Genomic DNA, 20,470 nt, shown 5'->3' on the forward strand with positions numbered 1-20,470 from the left:
TAGATCCATTTCCTCCGCTTTTTTCGTCGACTTTTTTGTTTTGGAAGACTTTATCTTCCAGCAGTTGCCTAAGAAAAGAAGAGAAAATTTTCTTTTGAGAACTCGTATGTCTGGAAATGTCTTTAAATTCACATATAATTAGAGCTACGATTGAGTGAATATAGGATAATAGGTTGAAAATCAGTTTTCTCTCATTATTTTGAATGCATTTTTATTCGTTTTTTTTTTTTGCCATCATAACAAATTATGACAGTCTTAGTGGCTTAAACAGTGCAGATTTATCCTCTTACACTTCTGGAGGTAGAAGTCTGACACAGGTCTCACCAGGCCAAAATTAAGGCATCAGGAGGGCTGCGTTGCTATCCATAGGCTCTGGGTCTGATCCATTTCCTTGCCCTTCCCAGCTTCTAGAGGTCACCCACATTCCTTGGCTCGTGGCCCCCTTCCTCCAGCTTCACGCTTCCCACCAGAAGCAGGGGTGGGAGGTAGAGGGACCTAGTAGGCAACAACTCTCTTCAAATAATTTTTTTCATACATTTCTCCCCCCTCTTCAAATCCAAGCCCTTTCTATATCCCTGATTTAGCTGAAGGATTCAAGAAGAGAAGGTATGGTTTGAGCTCTGTCTCACATTCATTTTGGCATCCATCTGAGAGCCATAGAATTTGTCTGTCAGAGAAACTGAAATCAGGAGAGTCCAACTTTAACATCTTCTTATGTAACATAAGAATCAGAGATTTTGGGAATCAGGCGCTTCTATCCTTGATGGAGCACAGGTGCTCAACCCAGACATAGTCACTTCAGAGGAAGCTCTGCCTAGCTCTGAGCCTCAGAAATGCTGTATGCATTCTTCAATATAACGCACTAAAAGTCATTTTAACAGCCAGAGGCTTGATTTCCTTTCTGGGGAAAGCTGAAATCTCTTCCCTCCCTTATACACAGTTTTGCGGATGCACCTTTTCCCACCTAAATTATGTTATATTAAGGTTCCTGACCTCTGTCAGACCCTGAGAGTGTTTGTTAGGTCATCACTTCAGGATTTCTCATTCCTTCTTGTAGAACCAGGCTATAGAAAACAAATTCTTTTTATTTAACTCTCTTCCTGCAACCATGCTAAATCTGTAATTCATTCTAGCAGAATTTTTTTTTGGTAGATGCTTTAAGATTGGATATGTACATGATCATATCATCTGCAAATAAAGGCAGCTTTACTTCTTCTTTCTAATATATATGATTTTATTTCTTTTCCTTGTCTTATACTAACTAGATTTTCCTGTACAACTGTGAATAGAAGTGGTGAACGTGGATTTCAGATGTTGTATTTTTCACTTTTGAACTTTTCAGTTGGTTCCAGATTTTGGCCATTCAAATAGGTGTGTAGTGGTAACTCATTGTTGTTCGGATTTGCATTTCCCTGATGACAAATGATTTGGAGCATGTCTTCATATGCTTATTTTCCATCTGCATATATTCTTTGCTGAGGTGTTTGTTGAAGTTTTTGGCCCATTTTTAATCAGGTTGTTTTCTTATTGTTGAGTTTTAAGGGTTCTAACAGTCCTTTATGGGATGTTCTTTTCAAATATTTTCTCCCAGTCTGTGCCTTTTTATCTCTTAACATTATCTTTTGCAGAACAGAAGTTGTTTAATTTAGTCACATTTTTATAATTTTTTTCTTCAAGAGCAATTGCCTGAACTTTTTATACCACCATTATAGAAGTCCTGTCCTTCCTTTATTTGATTATTTTTGTACGTTCTATTTCTTTGCTGAGATTATCAATCTGTTCATTCATTGTGAGTATATTTTCCTATAAGATATTTGAATAGTTTTAATAATGGTGGCTTTAAAGTTCCTTGTCTGCTAATTGCAACATCTACGTCCTCTCAGAACTAGCTTCTATTGCCTGATTTTTCTCTTGGGTAAAGTGTACGTTTTTTCTGTTCCTTTGCATGCTTAGTAATTTTTAATTGATTGCATACTGGATACTACATGGTATGTTGAAGAGACTCTGGATTTATGTTTCTCTGAAGGATTTTATTTTTCTTATTTTGGTCTAGCAGGCAGTTAACCTTGATATCCCCTTTGGTGGGGAGCAGCTGAACTCTTATCTCAATCCGCTCAACTTCCACGCACTCACTACTTATCAGCTGGGCTCCCCGGGGTCTCCCTAATACATGCGTAGTTTAGTGGCCTGCCAAGAGCTTTGGCTTCATTTATATTAAAATTTTGTATGTCTCCCCTTCCGCAACTCCTCCACAATTTCTCCCTCTAACTTTGCAGCCACGCCACAAGCCCTGAGCTTCATCTTGTGGCATCTCAAGGAGCAAGGCTCTGACCTTCTGCCATCCTGAACTTCCGGCATATTGGGGCATGTCTGTAGACAAAAAAAAACTCAAGTTCCCAAATCATAGCATTTGTAACTGTCCAGTTTCTATTTGCCTTTTCTCCCTCTCCAATGCCTTCATATAGATGTTTCAAAATATTTTCCCAGATTTTCAGTTGTTACTACAGAAAGATCTAATCAAGGTACTCAGCCATTACCACTCTGAGTGAGTTCGTAAGGTTGTTTCTCAGTTTAGGCTTTCCATATCTCAAGAGCAGTACAAATTTGGTCCCACATCTAATTACAGAGCTGGCTTAGATTTCTAATTTCTTGTGGGTGTTTCTATTTTGCACCCATGGTCCAGGAGGAGTGGGAAGCTTCTCTACCACTTCCCCTGGCCAGTCAATATTCTAGTTCCACTTCCACCATTCAAACGGATACCACCGCCACTTACAGGCTTTCAGCTTTAGGCAGTAAGTCCCAGCGCTGACCTGCCCCCTCCCCCTGCCCCAGGCATGTGCCTCCATATTCACAAAGGCGATATAATCTCAGCATCTAAAATGTATATTCAATCTTGACGTCCTCAAGTGCAGGTCTGACACCAACTCCTACTCACTGGTTTAGCTGTGAGTTTACTCCTTGTTTATGGAATTTGGATTTTTTTTTTTCATTTCTTAGCTTTAAGCAGCATTTCTATGTGTTTGTAGGAGGCATGGAGCATCCTGCATCAGCCCAATGCACACATTTTCAACAGAAGCCCAATAATTCCCATTGCATATGGGTTTTTTAAAGAGTTTTTTAAAAATTCAGCTTCTGATATGCATTAACTGCTTTAGAGAGGGTATGCAATTTGGTCAACTTCAAGTTAACAACTTCTTTAAAAGTCACCATAAACTGAAAGCAATGTGCACGTTTCAAACATTATGAGAATTCCAAGGGAAATTGCAGTTTTACAGATGAAAACATTCAGAAGTTATTTGATAAGTATTTATTGATCTAGGCATTTCAAGCGCTAGAAATACAGCAGTGAATTCTCACTGCAAACACTGTACTGGGAAGTGTTACTGGCTCTATTTTATAAGTGAGGAAACAGCCTCCAAAAAATGAGACTGAAGTGACTTGTCCAAGTTCACACAATCGTTAAGAAGTTTTTACTAGATGTTAGACCCACGTCTTTCTAGCTCCAGTGGTCATACTTTTGACCACTAATCTGTGCAGCTGTGGGTCTTGCCAAGAATTATCTAATAGCCATCTTTAAGACTGGGAGTAGATAGCTCAAGGAGGAGGCTGACCTAAAGAATGGCTTAAATACCTAGCTGCGAGTCTCTTGGGGATGCTAAATGAATGTGGAGCTACCCAAGGAAGCACCACATCAAGTTGATTCTTGGCAGGCAATGATTTAAATTTGTGGCTTCACCAATTCACTAAGAACCCCGGAAGTCCATGAATTGTAGTATATTATGGCCAAAAATATAAGCTAGTCTGCTGGTGCTATCCCTTCTTCCTTACTTTTTATTCCAGCCTAGAATGAGGGCTTCATGGCTGGAGCTGCAGTATCCAACTTGTGACCATGAAGAAAAGGTCGAGAGGACTACAGTGATGTTGGCCCTGACAGTCGTTATGTCTGAACCAATGCCATCAGCTGCTTACTCCTGACTGCTTGTTGTGGGGGGTGGGGGGTGGGGAGAAAAAAACTCTTTCTTCAGCTACAACAGTCAGATTTTCTATTAACTGATGCTCAAGCCTTCCTAAATGATTCAGCCTTTTCGCTGGGAATAATGTATTTTTAAATTCCCTTTCCTTGAATTAGCAATGCCCTCCAGTATCTGTTGCGTCTCTGCCATAAAATATGAGTAATTAGCCCACTTGAGATCTCCTACTTCTTCGCTTCTCTTGGGCTCCTTCCCAGGCCCTCACCAATTCCTACTCTAGCTGGTGAAAAAATCATTTTAAATCTATTTATCTCTTGGTCTATGAGCTGCCGCAGAAAATAAATCCAATAAAATACCACAGACTGTGTGGATTAAATAGAAGTTTATTTCCTGACAGTTCTGGAGGCTACAAGTTCAAGATCAAGGTGCCATCAGGGTTGGTTTCTAGTGAGGTCTTTCTTCCTGGCTAGCAGAGGCCACCTTCCACTGTGTCCTCATGTGACCATTCTTCTGGACGGACTTGGAGGGGTCAGGTAGGGAGAGAGAGAGACCTCTGGTCTCTCTTCCTCTTCTTATAAGGATACCAGCCCTGTTGACTTAGGGCTCTACCCTTGTAACCTCATTTAACCTTAACTGCCTCGCTAAAGGCCCTCTCTCCAGATAACACTGGGGCTTCATTCAACATATGAATTTGGGGGGTTGGGGGGACACAACTCAGCCCATAGCAAATATCATTATAAATAATTTGCTTCAGTTTCCCTTTCTTGTTCTAGTACATTTGTACCATTTATCTTGATTACTCACTGTGAAAAAGGACCAAAGTAGCTTCCTACACTTACTTCTAAGAGGAAGTGATTGTTATGGTCCAGAGATTAGTTCAGGTTACTGAACTGAGGGACAGGTGAAGAAGGACTCCAGTCTTTCACATGAACAGGACGAATCTGTACCAAAAAAAAAAAAAAAAAAAAAAAAAAATATATATATATATATATGAATGAAAGGAGATTTTATGACCCTTTCAGGGAGTGTCCAGTCAACCCCTAATTTGTTTGTTAAAGTAGAAATTAAAACGAGTGAAAAATGAAAACTTAATTAACTTAGATCGTGAGGTTGTAAATAGGAAACATATGACTTTTGGTTAAACTGTAATTTGGAGGACAATTAGACACCAGTATATACATTTTCACAAAAGGCATTCTGAGGGTTTTGTCAAAGTCTTGGGAATACCCCATGAAGCTGTCAAGGATCTGCTGTCTTCTGCCAGTGAGATCTGACCTGAGCAGCTTGTTTATTCTTCTGAAGATAAAAGAATGAAAGTTCAGTATATGTTGTCTGGTGAACATTTGTCATTGGAACTGTATGTTGCTGGAAATAGGCTTATCTGAGGGTGTGTAGGATGCAAGGTTGCCCTCAAACTTCAGCATGAAAAAAAGGTAAGGGGTTAGAAAAAAAAGTCCAAAGAGAGGAAACCAAGAGCTTGAAAAAACATGTTAGATCTTTTCCCCCACCACCCTGAATTCTATTCAAGGAAAAATCATTCTTGAGCCTCAGCCCCCTGGCAATGAGTACTTTTTGTTACCCACCCCCCCACAATTTTATTTTTACTAGCTGCCGCATGATCTTGAAAATAACAAATGAATCACTGCTGCCAAGGAGTCCAAAGGAAGGTGAAGCTGTCTTTGACGAAGGATGGCGACAGAAGTGTTTTGAAACAATGCTTTAATTTCATTTTATTCCAATTTTTTTTTAGTAAACTAAATAAGAAGCAATGAAAAAGAATATGGAAAGGATATATAATATACATAAATGAATCACTATGCTGTACACCAGAAATTAGCACAACATTGTGCGTTGACTATACTTCAATAAAACAAAACAAAACAAAACTAAGCTACTTTCAGCGGGGTGGATATAGCTCAGTGGCAGAGCACACGCTTAGCATGCATGAGGTTCTGGGTTCTGTCCCCAGTTTCTTAATGTTCTAGACCTTTGCATGGGCAGACTCTCTTGCCTGGGGTCCTTCTAACCCTTATTTACCAAAAGTTTCCTCTTTAATTCCTATCCGTTTTTCAAGGGTCAGCTCAGGACCACAGCACACACGTCCTAACTGCCAAGTCTCAGTCAGGAGCCCCTCATCTGGAAAAGCACAGAGCCCTGGTCTTCCTCCAGCTCTTTGTATTGAAATGGCTTCCTTCACTTGCCTGCCTCTCCCATGAACTTGGTTGTGCCTGTGGAAGGAAGTTATGTCTTACCATCAGTTAGACCTCTCTGGAGTGCCTAGTACAGAGTAACTGGGAATAAAGGTTGCTCAGATGTCTATGTAACACAAGTAATATTTTACAAATACTTCTCTGTTTCTTCTCTTAGAGGCCTTTTCCCCTACCCGCAATAGCTCTTAAGACGTTAAGATTAGGCTGTGAGACATAGTGTTTCAGAGAGAAGGGTTATACATAGCACATAGAAGAAGTCCACTAAGCCAGGAAGAAGGAAAATATGATATAAAAAAGGGCTCCTTCACACAGGGAAAGGAAGGAGAAAGGTCCTGCGGTGCTGAGAGGATGGAAGGGAGAGAGCGTGAGGGGAGGGGAAGGAGAAGGAGGAGACAGAGAGCCAAGGGGGAGGGAAGCGTGGGGGTGAGGAGGGGAGGCAGGAGAGGGGGAGAAATTGTCCTCCTGACCCATGCCTCTCTCCCCAAACCTTGAAGGGCCTTATGCCCTCATTACAATAAAATTAGCCTTGCAGCTTATAAGTACCCATCACGCACTGGCACCATGACACTTCTGGTCCAGACTAAATAAGAATAAAAACCCCTCCTCCCCTGGGGACGGTGAGGCTGGGGTGCAAATCAGGAAATGTGCCCCTAAGCCCCTCCCTCCCCAATGAATATTCCACCCACTCATTTTTACACCCCATGTAACCAGTTTGCCAAAGAAACTCAGCACAGCTACTCACCTGAGTCTGCCCACTCTCCCCTGGAGAATGTACCATCAGTTAGTAAACCCTCACTTCACTTTTGTGACCTCCAGTGTCTCATCTCTGAACTCTTTCTGTGATGAGACAAGAACTTGCACTCTGGTAACAGAGGCGATTAAAAAGTACATAAATATACTGCCTTCAGTGGATCTTGAGACAGCACAGAAGAGGTAGGATTTATTCTATTCAGAGAGGGAAAGCCATCAAAGAAGGGATGAACCTGAGTTGATATTTCTTTTCCACCCCAACTTGTCTAACACTGGTGGGGTATACTGCAATTCAGTTCTGGCACTACCTACCCGGAGTAAACGCAGAGCCCACAAGTTTAGGGCAAAGTCCTCCGCAAGGCTGTTCTCACTTCACATGTCAGCCGCAAGTTCCAGGTTATCTACACTTCTGACTGCCTGGCTACAGATTCAGGGGTTTCCACAACTCCCTCAGGTGGGGTAATGCAGTAGAAAGGCTCGCAGAATTTACGAAAGCTCTCTGCTTAGACTGCAGTTTTATGGCACAGGATACACATGGAGTGAGGTTTGGGGGCGATGTGGGGCTTCTGAGCTCTCTCCCCATGGAGTCCATCCTACCAGCATACGAATGTGTTCACCAGCCATGAAGCTCCACTGAGCTTCAGTGTCCCAAGTTTTTATTGAGGTTCCATTATAGAGGCAGGATTGAGCACATCATTGGCCACGTGACTGAAGGTAATCTCCAGCCCCCTTCCCTCCCTGGAAGTCAGGCTGGCCAAAAGTTCTAACCCTCTAATCAAATAGCTGCACTCTGGAGATCGGCCCATCCTGACGCCATGCAGTCCACTGGTGAATCACCTCATTAGCATAACAAAGACATTCCTGTCATTTAGGAAATCCCAGGGCTTTTGGAGTTCCATGCCAGGAATTCCTGGACAAAGACAGACAAATTCTTCATTAGAGCACAGTTGGGTTTAGAAGGTTGACCAGAAGTTTAGTAGATGGATATTCCAAGTGAGTCACCAATTTTCTATGTGACTGAGGAGGCAGTGCCAACCCTGGCTTCCAAACCATTTCTCCTCACTCTGCATGATGTAGGAACTGTAATTTCCACAATTATGACCACTACGTGGGAGTAAGTCATTGAAAGCTCGGGTTAGGATACAAATAAGTCTATCAGCCTTGAGAGGGGTGGATAACCAATTCAAGATCCATTATGAAGTCACTTCTGGTACAGAGCAGGATCCCAGAAGGATCAAGCCTTAGAAGCAGAAAAAGCCATAGTTTGGGGAGTTTGAGTTTAAACCTTGGCTTGGCTGTGAAATATTAGGCAAGTAACTTAACTTCTCTGGGCTTGAATCTCTCTCATTTCTGAAGTGAAGGTTTAGGACCACATACCCTCTAAAGCCTATGGCCAACACTGCACGTTGGCTAACCCAACACCCATTTGAAAAGGCCAAGAGAATCTCAGAGGTGCTGGCTTAAAGTTCTGAACCTAAGCCAGCCACCTACCTCCCAGCAAAACATTGTCATGTGGGCAAAACAAGTCCCTATTTATTTGAGTCCCATTAGTTGGATTTTCTGTTATATGCATTTGAACCTGTTCCTAACTGATACCAGGTTCCTATAGGTCTGGAATTCTAAATACTTATTGACGGCTGATAATGTATCAAGTACGATACAAAGTGCACAAATATTTCTCTTTTTTTAGGGTGAAATTTCTTTTATTTCAAAGCTGAATAATATTTATTATATTGATAGACAATATTTTCTTTATCCATTCATCTGTTGATATTGAAGTAGTTTCCACATCTTGAAAATTGTGAATAATGCTGTGATAAACATGGGACAGAAATATCTCTTCAAGATTCTAATTTAAATTATTTGGGGCAAATACCCAGAAGTGGGAAAATGTATCATAGGTAGCTATAGTTTTCATTTTTTGAGGAAACTCCATACTGCTTTCCATTATAGCTGGACCGTTTGATATTACCATCAAAAGTATAAAAAGGTTTCAATGTTCTCACATTTTCATAAACAGTTGTCACAAATAATTCTTAAATAAAAGTGCACGAAATAATTCTTAAAGTCCTGCCTTCCAGGAATGCAAAGCTTCAGGGTAAGAAGGGCTGGGAGTCCAGGGACACTTTGCATCTTCTTTGAAGTCAGTTGTTTGAATTCAGGCTCTGTCACTTCTGGACGCCGCAATCTTGAGCGAGCTCCCAGATTCGCAACCTCATTCAGAAAATGGGGACAGTAATGCACTTGTTAATGTGTACCACTGTCCGGAGGCTTTACAGAAGCCTATTTCCCAACACAATAGGTTTTTACTGCCCTAAAAAAAAAAATTAGAATACACTTACTCTCCGCTGGTGTTCTGTATTCAAACAAGTGATTTTGCAGATCTAGTCAGTCACATTTTCCCCAAGGCCAAACCACTCTTAACTACATTGTTTTTGTAATTACCTTCCTTGTTACTTTCCGTATTTCCTCTTAATCTGCAGTGTCTTATGGCCCTCCTGAGAGGAAATTGTTTCCTTTGTTGAATGGGTTGAATTTAAAATACAGGTACCTCCTGCTTTTCAAACGTTCCCTTCACATCACTTTGCTTTTGCCAAAGCCCTTCACCAGAACTGGTTTTTGCTGACTGAAAGAAATCTGAAGAGGACTTTCTATTTTTACAAAAGAAGGCAAAAATCGAAAATAGCACTCAATGTTCATTTGCAGAAGTCTTTCTTTCTTTTTTTGATGGGGAGGTAATTTGGTTTATTTATTTATTTTTAGAGGAGGTACTGGGGATTGAACCCAGGACCTTGTGCATATTAAGCACATGCTCTGCCACTTGAGCTATACTCTTCCCCCACAGGGAACTTTAACAGTGGCAGTGCGTACCCTGAGCAGGGCAAGTAGCCCAGACAACCTCCGTTCCTGGAAACCACACTCAGCATCTCAGCATCCAGCCGCCAGAGCTCCAAACTGTGTCTGTGAACCTCTGTGCTTTATCTCCGTTTATTTTGTGCATCCGGTAGCAAGATGTGTCCTGAGGTAACTGCTTCTTTGCTTTACTCTGTTTTGGCTTACCAAACGTTCCTTAGGAATGCTGTACTTTCAGATAGCAGAGAAAGCCTGTGCTGTGGTGGGTGCCAGGGAGTTGCTCTGGTTGGAGAAGCAAAGAAGTTGTTTGGATATCAAGGTGTTTCCAGAAAGCTGTGGAAAGGAGGTAAGAAACCCCTCAAGCAGCCAAGTATCAGAAATCTCCTTGCTGGCCCCTTGGGTTTGCTATGGGAGGGGAGGGAGCTGTGTTCAACTGGATTTATCATTTCCCTTCTGCCTGTTTAATATTTCTTACTGTGTGGTTTTGCTAGTGATGAATTCTTTCAGACTTCGTGTATCTAAAATGTCTTTATTTGGTCTTCATTTTGTCTTCATTTTAAAAAGATACTAGTTTTCTAGGGCTGTCATGAGAAAAATACCCAGACTGGGTGTCTTAAACAACAGAAATTTATTTTCCCTCAGTTCTAGAGGGCAGGAAAGTCCAAAATCAAGGTGTTGGCACATTCGGTCTCTCCTGAGGCCTGTCTCTGTGGCTTGCAGACGGCTGCCTCCTCACTGTGTTCTCACAGAGCTGTCCCTCAGAATGCATCTCTGTCCTAATCTCTTCTCCTTATAAGGACACCAATTATATTGGATTAGGGCCCATCCATATGACCTCTTTTTGTTTTAATTACGTCTTAAAAGCCCTGTCTCCAAATACAGTGACACTCTGAGCTCCTGAGGGGGTGGTTAGAGTTTCAACATATGAATTTGGGTGGGGGCACACTTCAGCCCCAAACAGATACTACTTCTAGGTATAGAATGATAGATCGACAGTTTTCTTTCAGTGCTTTAAAGCTGTTGCTCCACTATCGTCTCACTTGCATTGTTTCCTGTGAGAAATATGCTGTTTCACCCCTGTTTTTTTCCCTCTGACTTGGTTGAATCTCTTTTCCTCTGGCTGTTAAGATTTTCTCTTTATCCAAGATTTTGAGCAAATTTACTATGATTTGCATGGATCTTGTCTTCATGTTTCTTGTGCTAGGGATTCATTGAGCTGCTCGGATCTAATGGTTTATCATTTTGGTCTGAAGCAGAAGTAATTTTTTTCTTAGGACTTTTTATAGAAATGGAATTGTGGCTCAAAAGATTTGAAAACTTTACATTTTGTTGCATTTTTACCTATCTACCTTTCATAAAGTGTTGACCAGTTTATATCCCCACCAGCAAACAGTGTCATATTCTTTTTTATATATATATATATTCTTTTTATATTATATATATTCTTTTTAATAACTGTCAATCTAATTGTTTAAAAAAGTTCTTATTGTTTTATTTGCATTTCTGTGATTACCCATGGAATCACACCTTTGTTTATGTTTATTGATGATGTTTTCTTTTTCTTTTTTCATTTGTTCATTTAGTCATTTGAGCTTCTGTTACTGTGCACCAGGAAATGTTCTATGTGCTGGGGATAATAGTGCAGCAAATAAGAGATAGGGGGCTCTCCCCTCATGAATCTTGCCTTCTAATGGGAGTAGGAGGAGATAGAGCACAAACACACACACACACACACACACACACACACACAACTTCAGATGGTGATACAAACTGTCACCAACTGATGATGTGATGAAATATGACTAATGATTGAGACGTCCCTACATGAAGTAATGGCAGAGGGCTTCTCTGAAGATGTGATATTTGAACTATGACCCAAAGTATGTGGAAGAAGTAGATATGCAAAGATATGGGACAAAAACATAACAGAAATAGGGACTAATAAGTGCAAATGTTCTGAGGTAAGCATGAGTTTAGTTTATTTGAGGACCAGAAAAAAAGTCCCTTGTGGTTAGACAGTGGTTAGCAGGAGAGAAAGTCTTAGGAGCTGAGGTCGGAGAGCTAAGCAGCAGAAGATCCATGGAACCTGTAAAACCATAGTAAAGAGTTCAGATTTTACTCTAAATGTGAATTGCCTGTACAAATCCTTTGCCCGTATTTCAGTTGGAGTGGTCATATTTTTAAACTGATTTTTTAAAATTCTTCTTTATTAGAAATATTAGCCTATATGTGTGTGTTGTGGATGTTTCTATTTTTCATTTGTCTTTTAATTTTGTGCAGTGTTTTTGTTTGTTTGTTTGTTTTGACATATAGTCAGTTTACAATGTGTCAATTTCTGGTGTACAGCATAATGTTTCAGTCATACATATACATACATATATTCCTTTTCATATTCTTTTTCATTATAGGTTACTACAAGACATTGAATATAGTGTCCTGTGCTATATAAAAGGAAACTGTTGTTTATCTGTTTCATATATGGTAGTTAATATGAGCAAATCTCAAATTCCCAATTTATCCCTTACCACCCTCTTTCCCCTCACCTCCCTCTGCTGCCAGTAACCATAAGTTTGTTTATTATGTCTGTGAGTCTGTTTCTATTTTGTAGATAAGCTCATTAGTGTCTTCTTCTTCCTTTTTTTAGATTCCACATGTGAGTGATATCACATGGTATTTTTCTTTCTCTTTCTGGTTTACTTCACTTAGAATGATAATCTCCAGGTCTATCCACATTGCTACAAATGGTATTATCTTCTTTTTCACAGCTGAGTAGTATTCATTGTATAAATATACCACAACTTCTCTATCCAGTCCTCTGTCAATGGACATTTAGGTTGTTTCCAAGTCTTGGCTATTGTATATAGTAATTTTGTGCCCAGTGTTTTAAAAAAAACCCTTTCCCTTTCCTTTCAATCTTGCCTTTTAAAAATATTAGTACCTCCATTAATCTTTTACTTTATAACTACTGACATGAGAAAGTTCTTCTCATCAAAATTATAAAAATATTCACCAAAATTTCCATCTTATCATTACTTTCACACATCAATTTTTCAGTTATTAAAAAAAACTATTAAGTCACATGCATGACAAATATTTCTGTTCCACCCCTGAGCCTCTCTGCAGGGACCAAGGCTGAGAAATTGGTTAGAGCTAGGTGATGTGTTTACGTTTTGCTTAATAATGAAACACAGCAACATATATTATTTAATGTTTTGCTGTGGTTATTTGGATGCTCTTGGAGGAGGAAAAATCCCCACATTTGACTTATGTCCACAGAGGATGAGCTCTAAACTTAGCCATAGGTGAGAAATAGGCCCCTTCTGGCTGCCTCCCTTAGTCTCCACCTCTGGTCTGGTTTCCTGGTGCTTTCTGCTAAGGCACTAGAATCCACCCCAGGGAAAACTGTTCCTTCCTTCCAAAGTTCACCTTTGAATCAAAGTATTCAGAGCCTGGTAAGTTCTAGGTTCTTCTGCAAAGCAGGAGTCAAAGGACCTGAACCCAGCAGTTTCACAATCAGTGGCTGTTCTGGGACAGCCCCTGTCTCTATAGACAGAGGCAGAGCTCAGAAAAGGCTGGGATGAATTTAAATTTGTTGCCTTTTCATTGCTGGTGCCAACTCTTAGCCTCTCTACTCATGAAATGTCCTGACCCTGAAAATAATCCTGACTGTTTTTTGAATCTCACCTTCGAGTGGATTTTGATGCTCTGGAAAGTTTACACTGACCATATGGCTAAGGATACGCAAGCTGCCTGGACTGTGAATTTGGAAAGCAGAACGTGCAGAGCAGCTGCCTGGGTTTCACACTTTGGCCGGAACACACCCACTTGTCCCTGGTCTGAGCTTCTAAACTCCCAGCAGGTGGCAAAGCCCTAATGTTAATTGATTCAATGGTTTATATTTGAAGCATTTTAACTCTGAAATTGCTTTCTCACATTTTCTCTCTTTTCCTCCTGTTTCAATGGAAAAAATATCCCACCTCTTTGCCAAGGTCAACCTTTGTGTTTATACCCTAGTTCACCTCCCCCACCTTGAACTTATCCCCTCCGTTCTTCTGCCCTTTTTCACCTTTACGTCCACTAGCACTTGCCATTTATCCTACAAACATGCTCCCCAATCCTCGAAATTTTCCTTCAAGCTGCCTCCTCCTCTAAAGTATCATCTAACTTAGCCACTTCCCCTGACCCTGAGTTCCTTGTATGTTTCCTTCCTAACGATCGTCTCCTTTGTAGTTATTTCCATGTGTATTATTTACTCCTCTGTACTGTATCCCTCAGTATTACATACGTTCCCTGAGGACAGGAACCATGTTTGCCTTGCTTATTATTCTATCTGTGGAAATAAATGAAGACCAACCAGATGAGAGCAAGCAAAGGCTATTTATTCGGAGCTTACAAGGGAATCAGCTACCATCACTCGAATTTTGGCAGAGACTCAAAGGCAGGCAAAAGACTGAAAAAAAAAAAAAAAAGTAGAAAACACTCATCAGGTGTGCCCTGATTGGAGGCATGGGGAAGCTGTAGGCGAGATGAATAGAAATGTATGTGATTGAATACAGAAAACTATTTGGTTTCTCCAGTTGGTCTTCAGTTGGAAATAGGGGTCAAAAATAGAGACGTGGTCACTAATTAGCCAAGTCCTGGCTGTTGAGAGCTGACTGTCAGAGGGCTGACAATTTGGCTTCCTAGACTGGTTTTTTAGAAAGTAGTTTGCCTTCTTGGACTGGTTATTGTAGGTAGGAGGTTGGCTGCCTGGGCTGGTTGTTACAGGTTGTGGGGCAGGAGCCTCGTTTCATCTACAGTCTAGTCATTGTTCATTTGTTTATTCAGTCCTTCAGGCCCCGGCACCAGCACAGTGTTCAGCACAGAGTAGTAACTCAGTAGTTATTTATAGGTTAATTAATATATGGGTGGCAGCTCAGACTCTGACCTTGCCCCTCTGAGAAGCAGTTCTTTTCATTTGTCTCCTACCCCGAGCTTCTGCTTCCCGCCCCTTCATTAGCTTCATTTCACCTGTCATCTCCTGACTGTAAGTAAGTTAAGAGACTCCATAAGTGTTTTGTTTTTCTCCCCACATTTTTCTTAGAATTCTTTACATCCACAGCTCTGAATAACACTTCAGGAAAGTGATTCCAGAATTCTTATCTCTGGCCCTGACCTCTCATACACCCATCAATTATTGGATGGGCACCTCCTTGCTGACACTCCACCATCTCTGAGCCTATCACCTGGCCCCCCTCCGAGGGAAGTCCTCTCTGTTCCTCCGGATTTTTCTATGTGGTTCATCTGTGGCAAAAGCACTGTGGAAAGTGAGTTCTGATTCCATCGGAAGGTAAATTGGAGGATGGATGTGAGCAGAACAGAGGGAAGGATGATAAGTGAAAAATGGGTGATTGGTTTTGTTGGCAGGACCACTGGCCCCTTGAGATGCAAGAAAAGACTAACAGTCTGTGTCAGCGTCCCTGATTTTTCTCTCTGCTTCCAACTGAGGATCAATCAGAGAAAGCCAAATATGTACCTCTAACCAATCACATGCTTCTAGTTAACCCATCTCCAGCTTCCCCGTGTCAACAGCCTCCAATCAGGGCACATGTGAAGTCTCTCTTTTCCATCCTCAAACTTTCTCTTTTGAGTCTCTGCAAAATGCTAGCTGAGGTGGCTGGCTCCCTTTCCATAGCAAGTTCTGAGTAAACAGCCTTTGCTTGTTCTCATTTGGTGGGTCTTTATCTATTTCCACACTCTGAAGCAAAGTCTTGCAGTTATCCAGCCCTCCCCACGTAGCCAGAACTCCCCATCAGCATTGCTAGTCAGGGAAAAGAAGACCCACATTTACAGCTTTCGAGGACACCTATACTGGTTGGCTAGAAAAAAAAATCAACCCAGCCCCTCATTCTTAAATATGGACACATAGCCAAGGTCATCAGATACACAGGAAACCAGCCGCACAGAGAAAAATCAAGACAAACAGAAAAGATTGACCTTGGAGGAAACGGGTCATTCAGAGAATAGAAACAAGCTTTAAAACATTCTAATTAGATTTTCAGTGAGGTTTGAAAAGATATTACATCCATAAAATAATTTAAAAAAGCAGCAGGCTGTGAAGAACAAGGGAATAGAAAAAAAAGTCTCCTGGAAATTAAAAATGGATTGCCAACATTAAAAAGATTGGAAGATTAAGTTGAAAAACTCAAACAGAATAGAGAGCAAAAAAAAGTTGGAATGTGTGGCGGAAAGATAAGCCACCACCTTTGGTAACTTTTTCATAGCTAAATCCAGCAATGGTTAGGGCAGGGGCCCTGGGGCTGAGGGGCAGGCTGGCTGGGTCTCTGTTCCTCTATGTTAGAGATCCTTTGATCTAGGGGTTTTAGTCTCATAAATGGATGCTGTGATTAAAACAAGCAATCTAACTGCAAATCTGACCGTTTCACTCCAATACTTGAAACCTATATGAGGAGCTTAGCAGAACCTCAGGCACAAAGTAATCCATAAATAGTAACAGTGATTTGAGCTCCCAGGACTAGTCTTTTGTCCATCTCAATTTTAACCCTACTTTATGACTAATTTTATTTATACCTAAAAATAGAAAGAAGAAAGAAATCATGAAACTCTCAGCTTTATTACCAAGCACACCCTGCTGCTCCATCCAGTCCTCAGAGAAAGTTTACATATGTATTTTTGATTGATCGAAGAGCAATGAGAGGTCCTGCTTCCTATAGATCATGCCTTAGGGACTCAGCTGGATTTTGTCTCACATGTCCTTCCTGTTCTTAATGAAGGGACCCCTCTTTACTGGGGCTGATTCTCACCAAGTTTGTCAGGCCTCCCTAGGACCCCACCCCAGCCCAGGCGTTCCTGCAGACTTCCAGCCAAGTGCTTTGTGTCACCACTGCTGCCTCCTTCTCCAGACTCCGACAGCTCACTGGCAGGACTCTCTCTTTGCTGGTTTTAGAACGCGAGGGCCCTGCCCGTAACCAGCTTTGTGCAGTGAATGGAGCATGTTCAAGGTCAGCGTGGGAGAGACAGTGGTGGCTTTTAATTGATGTGCAGGGCTGGCTGGCGTCTGGCAAGAATGAGGAACTGTTAAAAAAAAAAAAATGCTGATCAACTCAACTGCAGACATACTAGAAGCCTCTCTTCATCCAAGAAAAGTTGTGGGGAGGCACCGTCTATCCTGGGAAGTCGCTGGGCTTCGAGCTCCTGGAGGTTGAGGCGGTGTGTCGGCTGCCAGTTTCCTTACAGGAAGGATGTTGAAGGCCACCTCGGCGTCCCGTCTCTGGCTCAGTTCTGACTCTTCCGCCTCGGGCTTCAGGACCTGGCACTGCCCAAGAAGCCCAGACTGGATCCCAGCAAACGGGTACTGCCTTCTTCCTTTTTCTAAGTTAAAATCATCTGGTCCAACTTTCTCATCACTCTCCGTGGACGGGGAAGCCACGACCATCTACACTGAAGGTGGAAGGACTTACCAAAAGCCATTACAGAAAGTGGTTAAAGACATTAGAACTTGGGCTTCCAGAATTCCAGACCAGTGTGTTGTGATGCTGGGGTTAAAAGAAAAGGGAGAGCCAAAAGCAAGCCAGGCAGCTGCTTCAATCTTGGTATCCCTGTGGTTGCCCTGGTTTGAGGTCTTTTGTATGGTGAAAAAAAAGGGGGTGTTAAAAGTAAGTGCTCCCACCAGAGAGGTGTTGTGAGGACATGATGAGAGTCCCCGTGCGTGTTAAGAAGTCTATTTTGACCAGGAAAGTAACAAGCAACTTGGAGACCTCAGTGTCAGAGGCAGACCGGCTCCTGCATCACGCAGCCCAACCCCCTGACCTAAAGCCAGGACAGGACAGGTCACGCAGACAGGAAAGGTCCGGTGCTGTTTTGCTGGGGGCACCATCATGGGACACGAGGCCAGGGCTGTCACCATCAGCTTTGCCAGGTTGGGGGTGGGCGTGCACTGGAAGAGAAGGGCCTGGAGTCCCATGTCAGAGCCCCCCCCCCCCATCCTTAAGGTAGGAGGGGATGGTCACCGGTGCGCTCCCAGCCTCCAGCTGCCTTCTGGGCCAGAAAGGCAGAGCAGAGCAGAACCAAATGTGCCAGGCTCAGGTGCCAGGCTCAGGCACCAGCCCCCTGCAGCCTCAGTGTCCCACTGACCCCCAGCCAGTGCTGTTCCATTTAAGAAGGGTCTGGAGGAAGGAGGCTACCATGACCCTGCCTGGTCCACAGCTTGGGGAGCACAGGAGTGAGTGTGGAAGGAGGCAGGGGCTCAGGAGAGGAGAGACAGGAACAGAGAGAAGGCCCCGAGCGTGTAGGAGAGCTCGCAGGATGGGGCAGGGCTGGCGAAGAGGCGGGCCACGGCTGCGTTGGGGTTGCCCCGAGCGGGCTCAAACCACTTCTGCAGACATCGCCCGCTGTTCCTGCGCTCAGGGCTCGCCTTGAAGGAGTTGCTCCAAATCTTCTCGCACAGGTCAGCTGGGGTGGGGAAGTAATGCAGGAAAGGGTGGCAGGGGGCCTTTTCAGGACAGCGGTGCTTCCCTAAGGGGATCAAGGCACAGACAATTTACCACCCACCACTCCCATCCTCGTCTCCCCAGCATTTACCCCAGGGGGCTTTGCACCTGCCCGTGGGTTGGGGGGGGGGCCTCCCCGGCCCAGCTGAGCATCTCTCACCCCGACTCCAGGTCCAGCTGCCGTGCCAGTTGGATTTGCAGGTGTAGGACGTGCGGCAGTCAGCCCACCACTGCTCACAGTCTTCCCAACAGAGGGGCACGTCCAGGATCCGCTCTCCCTGCCCCCTCGGGTCCACCTGTGTGCACGCAGAGTAAGAGGCAAGATACTAACAGCAGCGATTTGAAGACTCTCAATAGCTGCAGTGGGCCTTGGGTCAGGTACCATCTGAACATATCTCTTATCAAGTCACTAAGTGTTATTTTACAAATGAGAACAATGAGGCTAAGGGCGGGTTTGCACCTAGCTCTGTTCCTGCCAACAGAGGATGTGACTTAAATAACCCCTTCATCCTACTGTTCTCACGTGACCACTCTCCTTCCAATGCCGTTCTCCAGGGCCAGGGGCGGCTTCCTCTCCATCCCTTTCCCCCAGCAGCGGCCTCTGACTCTGCTCTTGTCTGGAGGGGGCCAGCACCTGCTGTCCCCGCTAGCATCCTGGAGCTCAGACTCGGGAATAGGGCATTGATGAACATGCCCCCCTCCCTCCACCTGCCCACTTCTTCGCACCTGCTGGATCCAGGGCCCCAGGTTGGGGGAACACTCGTAGAAGCAGATGGCCTGGAGGAAATGCTTCTCACAGTCCGGCATCAGCAACCCGCAGTGAACCAAGCTGAAGTTGTAGAGCAGGGACACATCCAGGTGGGCTTCCCAGCTTGTGGTGGCCGTGCAGCAGGCATTGTCCTTCCAGGGGCGGCACTGAAGGCAAAGGAAGAAGCCGAAGGCATGGGAGTAAGGGCTGGGGACTGACGAGTGTCTAGGCTAGAAAGGGAAAAACGTCCCCGAGAAGAAGTCCTGGGTCAGTGGGATGCACATAGGCCAGCAACCGCTGGATGGAAGGAATGTCGGTCATTTGTCAATATTCGCACCCAAAGGGCACCTGCGCACCGGTCTCCCTGCCACAAGCTGCGCAGTCCCCCAGAACAAGGCTTCCAGGGTCTCAGCACCTGAGGGGCAGCAGGGAAGCCTCATGAAACCCACGGAATGTGGGGTTGCACAGGGGGAGGGCACCCGCAGCTGAGAAGGGCTCAGGTATACATGCCAGCTCTGCTCTTCCTCCCTCGTCACTGCCAATTGCCTTTAGAAGCTTGGGGACGGGTCCTTAAGTCTCATGTTTCCCCAGGAGCTGTTGGTGGCAGGGCAGAGGAGGGGACCTGGCTTGTTGGAATTTAGGCTGAAACTTGATGGGCCTCCAGGATCCCCATCTGCTCCCTCAGTGGCCGGGAAGCTCAGGGATGGAACCTTTGAATCACTCAGCCATTATGGTCTCAGATCATAGTCCCCATCCAGTGGCCTTTGCCCAAATCCTAGCCTAGGGAACTAAGTGGGTCAGGGTTGATGCAGGTTCAGATACCATCTTGGCCTTTGTGTTCCTTCCTCGATCTGTGGAAGCAGCACCCCCCACCTCTCCCCCACACCAGGTCTGCCTCCATACCTCCTCGTAGAGCTTGTCCTCAGGGCTAGGCTCTCGCTTGTGGGGCTTGGCGTTCACGCAGACATTGAGCCGCGCGTGCCCGGCCCACGTGGGCGGGACTGCCCACAGCCACAGCAGAAGCTGCCGCCACCACCTCATGGCCTGCTGAAGTGATGGAGAGGACACGTCAGCTCACTCCCTGCATCATCCCCGGGAGCAGGCATAGGACTCCAAGCCTCCCTCAAGCGACCATGAGCCTCTGGCTGCTTCTAGGACCGTTATCTGAGGCAGCAGCATAAAACGTCTGGTAAGGTCTGCCGCTCATCCCCAGGGACATACAGATGCAGAAACTGAGGACAGGGCGGGGAGGAGACCAGCCCCGAGGTGAGGGAGGGTTGGGGGTAAAATGGTTCCAGCTTTCCCGGGGGAACTTTTCCTGGCCCTTCTCCTCAGAGGCAGCCTTTCTATCTCCGTGATACATGGGCTGGGAATTCAGAGCTTTGAACCTGGGTGAGTAACTAAACAGATGCTCAGTAACCAGACTCTACACAGGGCCTTACCCCATAG

General features: G+C 44.1%; 1 protein-coding gene across 1 annotated transcript; it reads right to left on the reverse strand.

Moving 5' to 3' along the window:
• Positions 1-17,967: 17,967 nt before the first annotated feature.
• On the reverse strand, positions 17,968-20,062 carry IZUMO1R (IZUMO1 receptor, JUNO). Its single transcript, XM_032490428.1, has 4 exons — positions 19,925-20,062; positions 19,000-19,188; positions 18,434-18,569; positions 17,968-18,298 (listed from the first exon to the last, which is right to left on the reverse strand). The coding sequence occupies exons 1-4, from the start codon at positions 20,060-20,062 to the stop codon at positions 18,030-18,032; spliced, it is 732 nt and encodes a 243-aa protein (XP_032346319.1). The 3' UTR covers positions 17,968-18,029.
• Between the last annotated feature and the right edge of the window lie 408 nt (positions 20,063-20,470).

This window comes from Camelus ferus, chromosome 10 (assembly GCF_009834535.1).
Source record: "Camelus ferus isolate YT-003-E chromosome 10, BCGSAC_Cfer_1.0, whole genome shotgun sequence".
NCBI lineage: Eukaryota > Metazoa > Chordata > Mammalia > Artiodactyla > Camelidae > Camelus > Camelus ferus.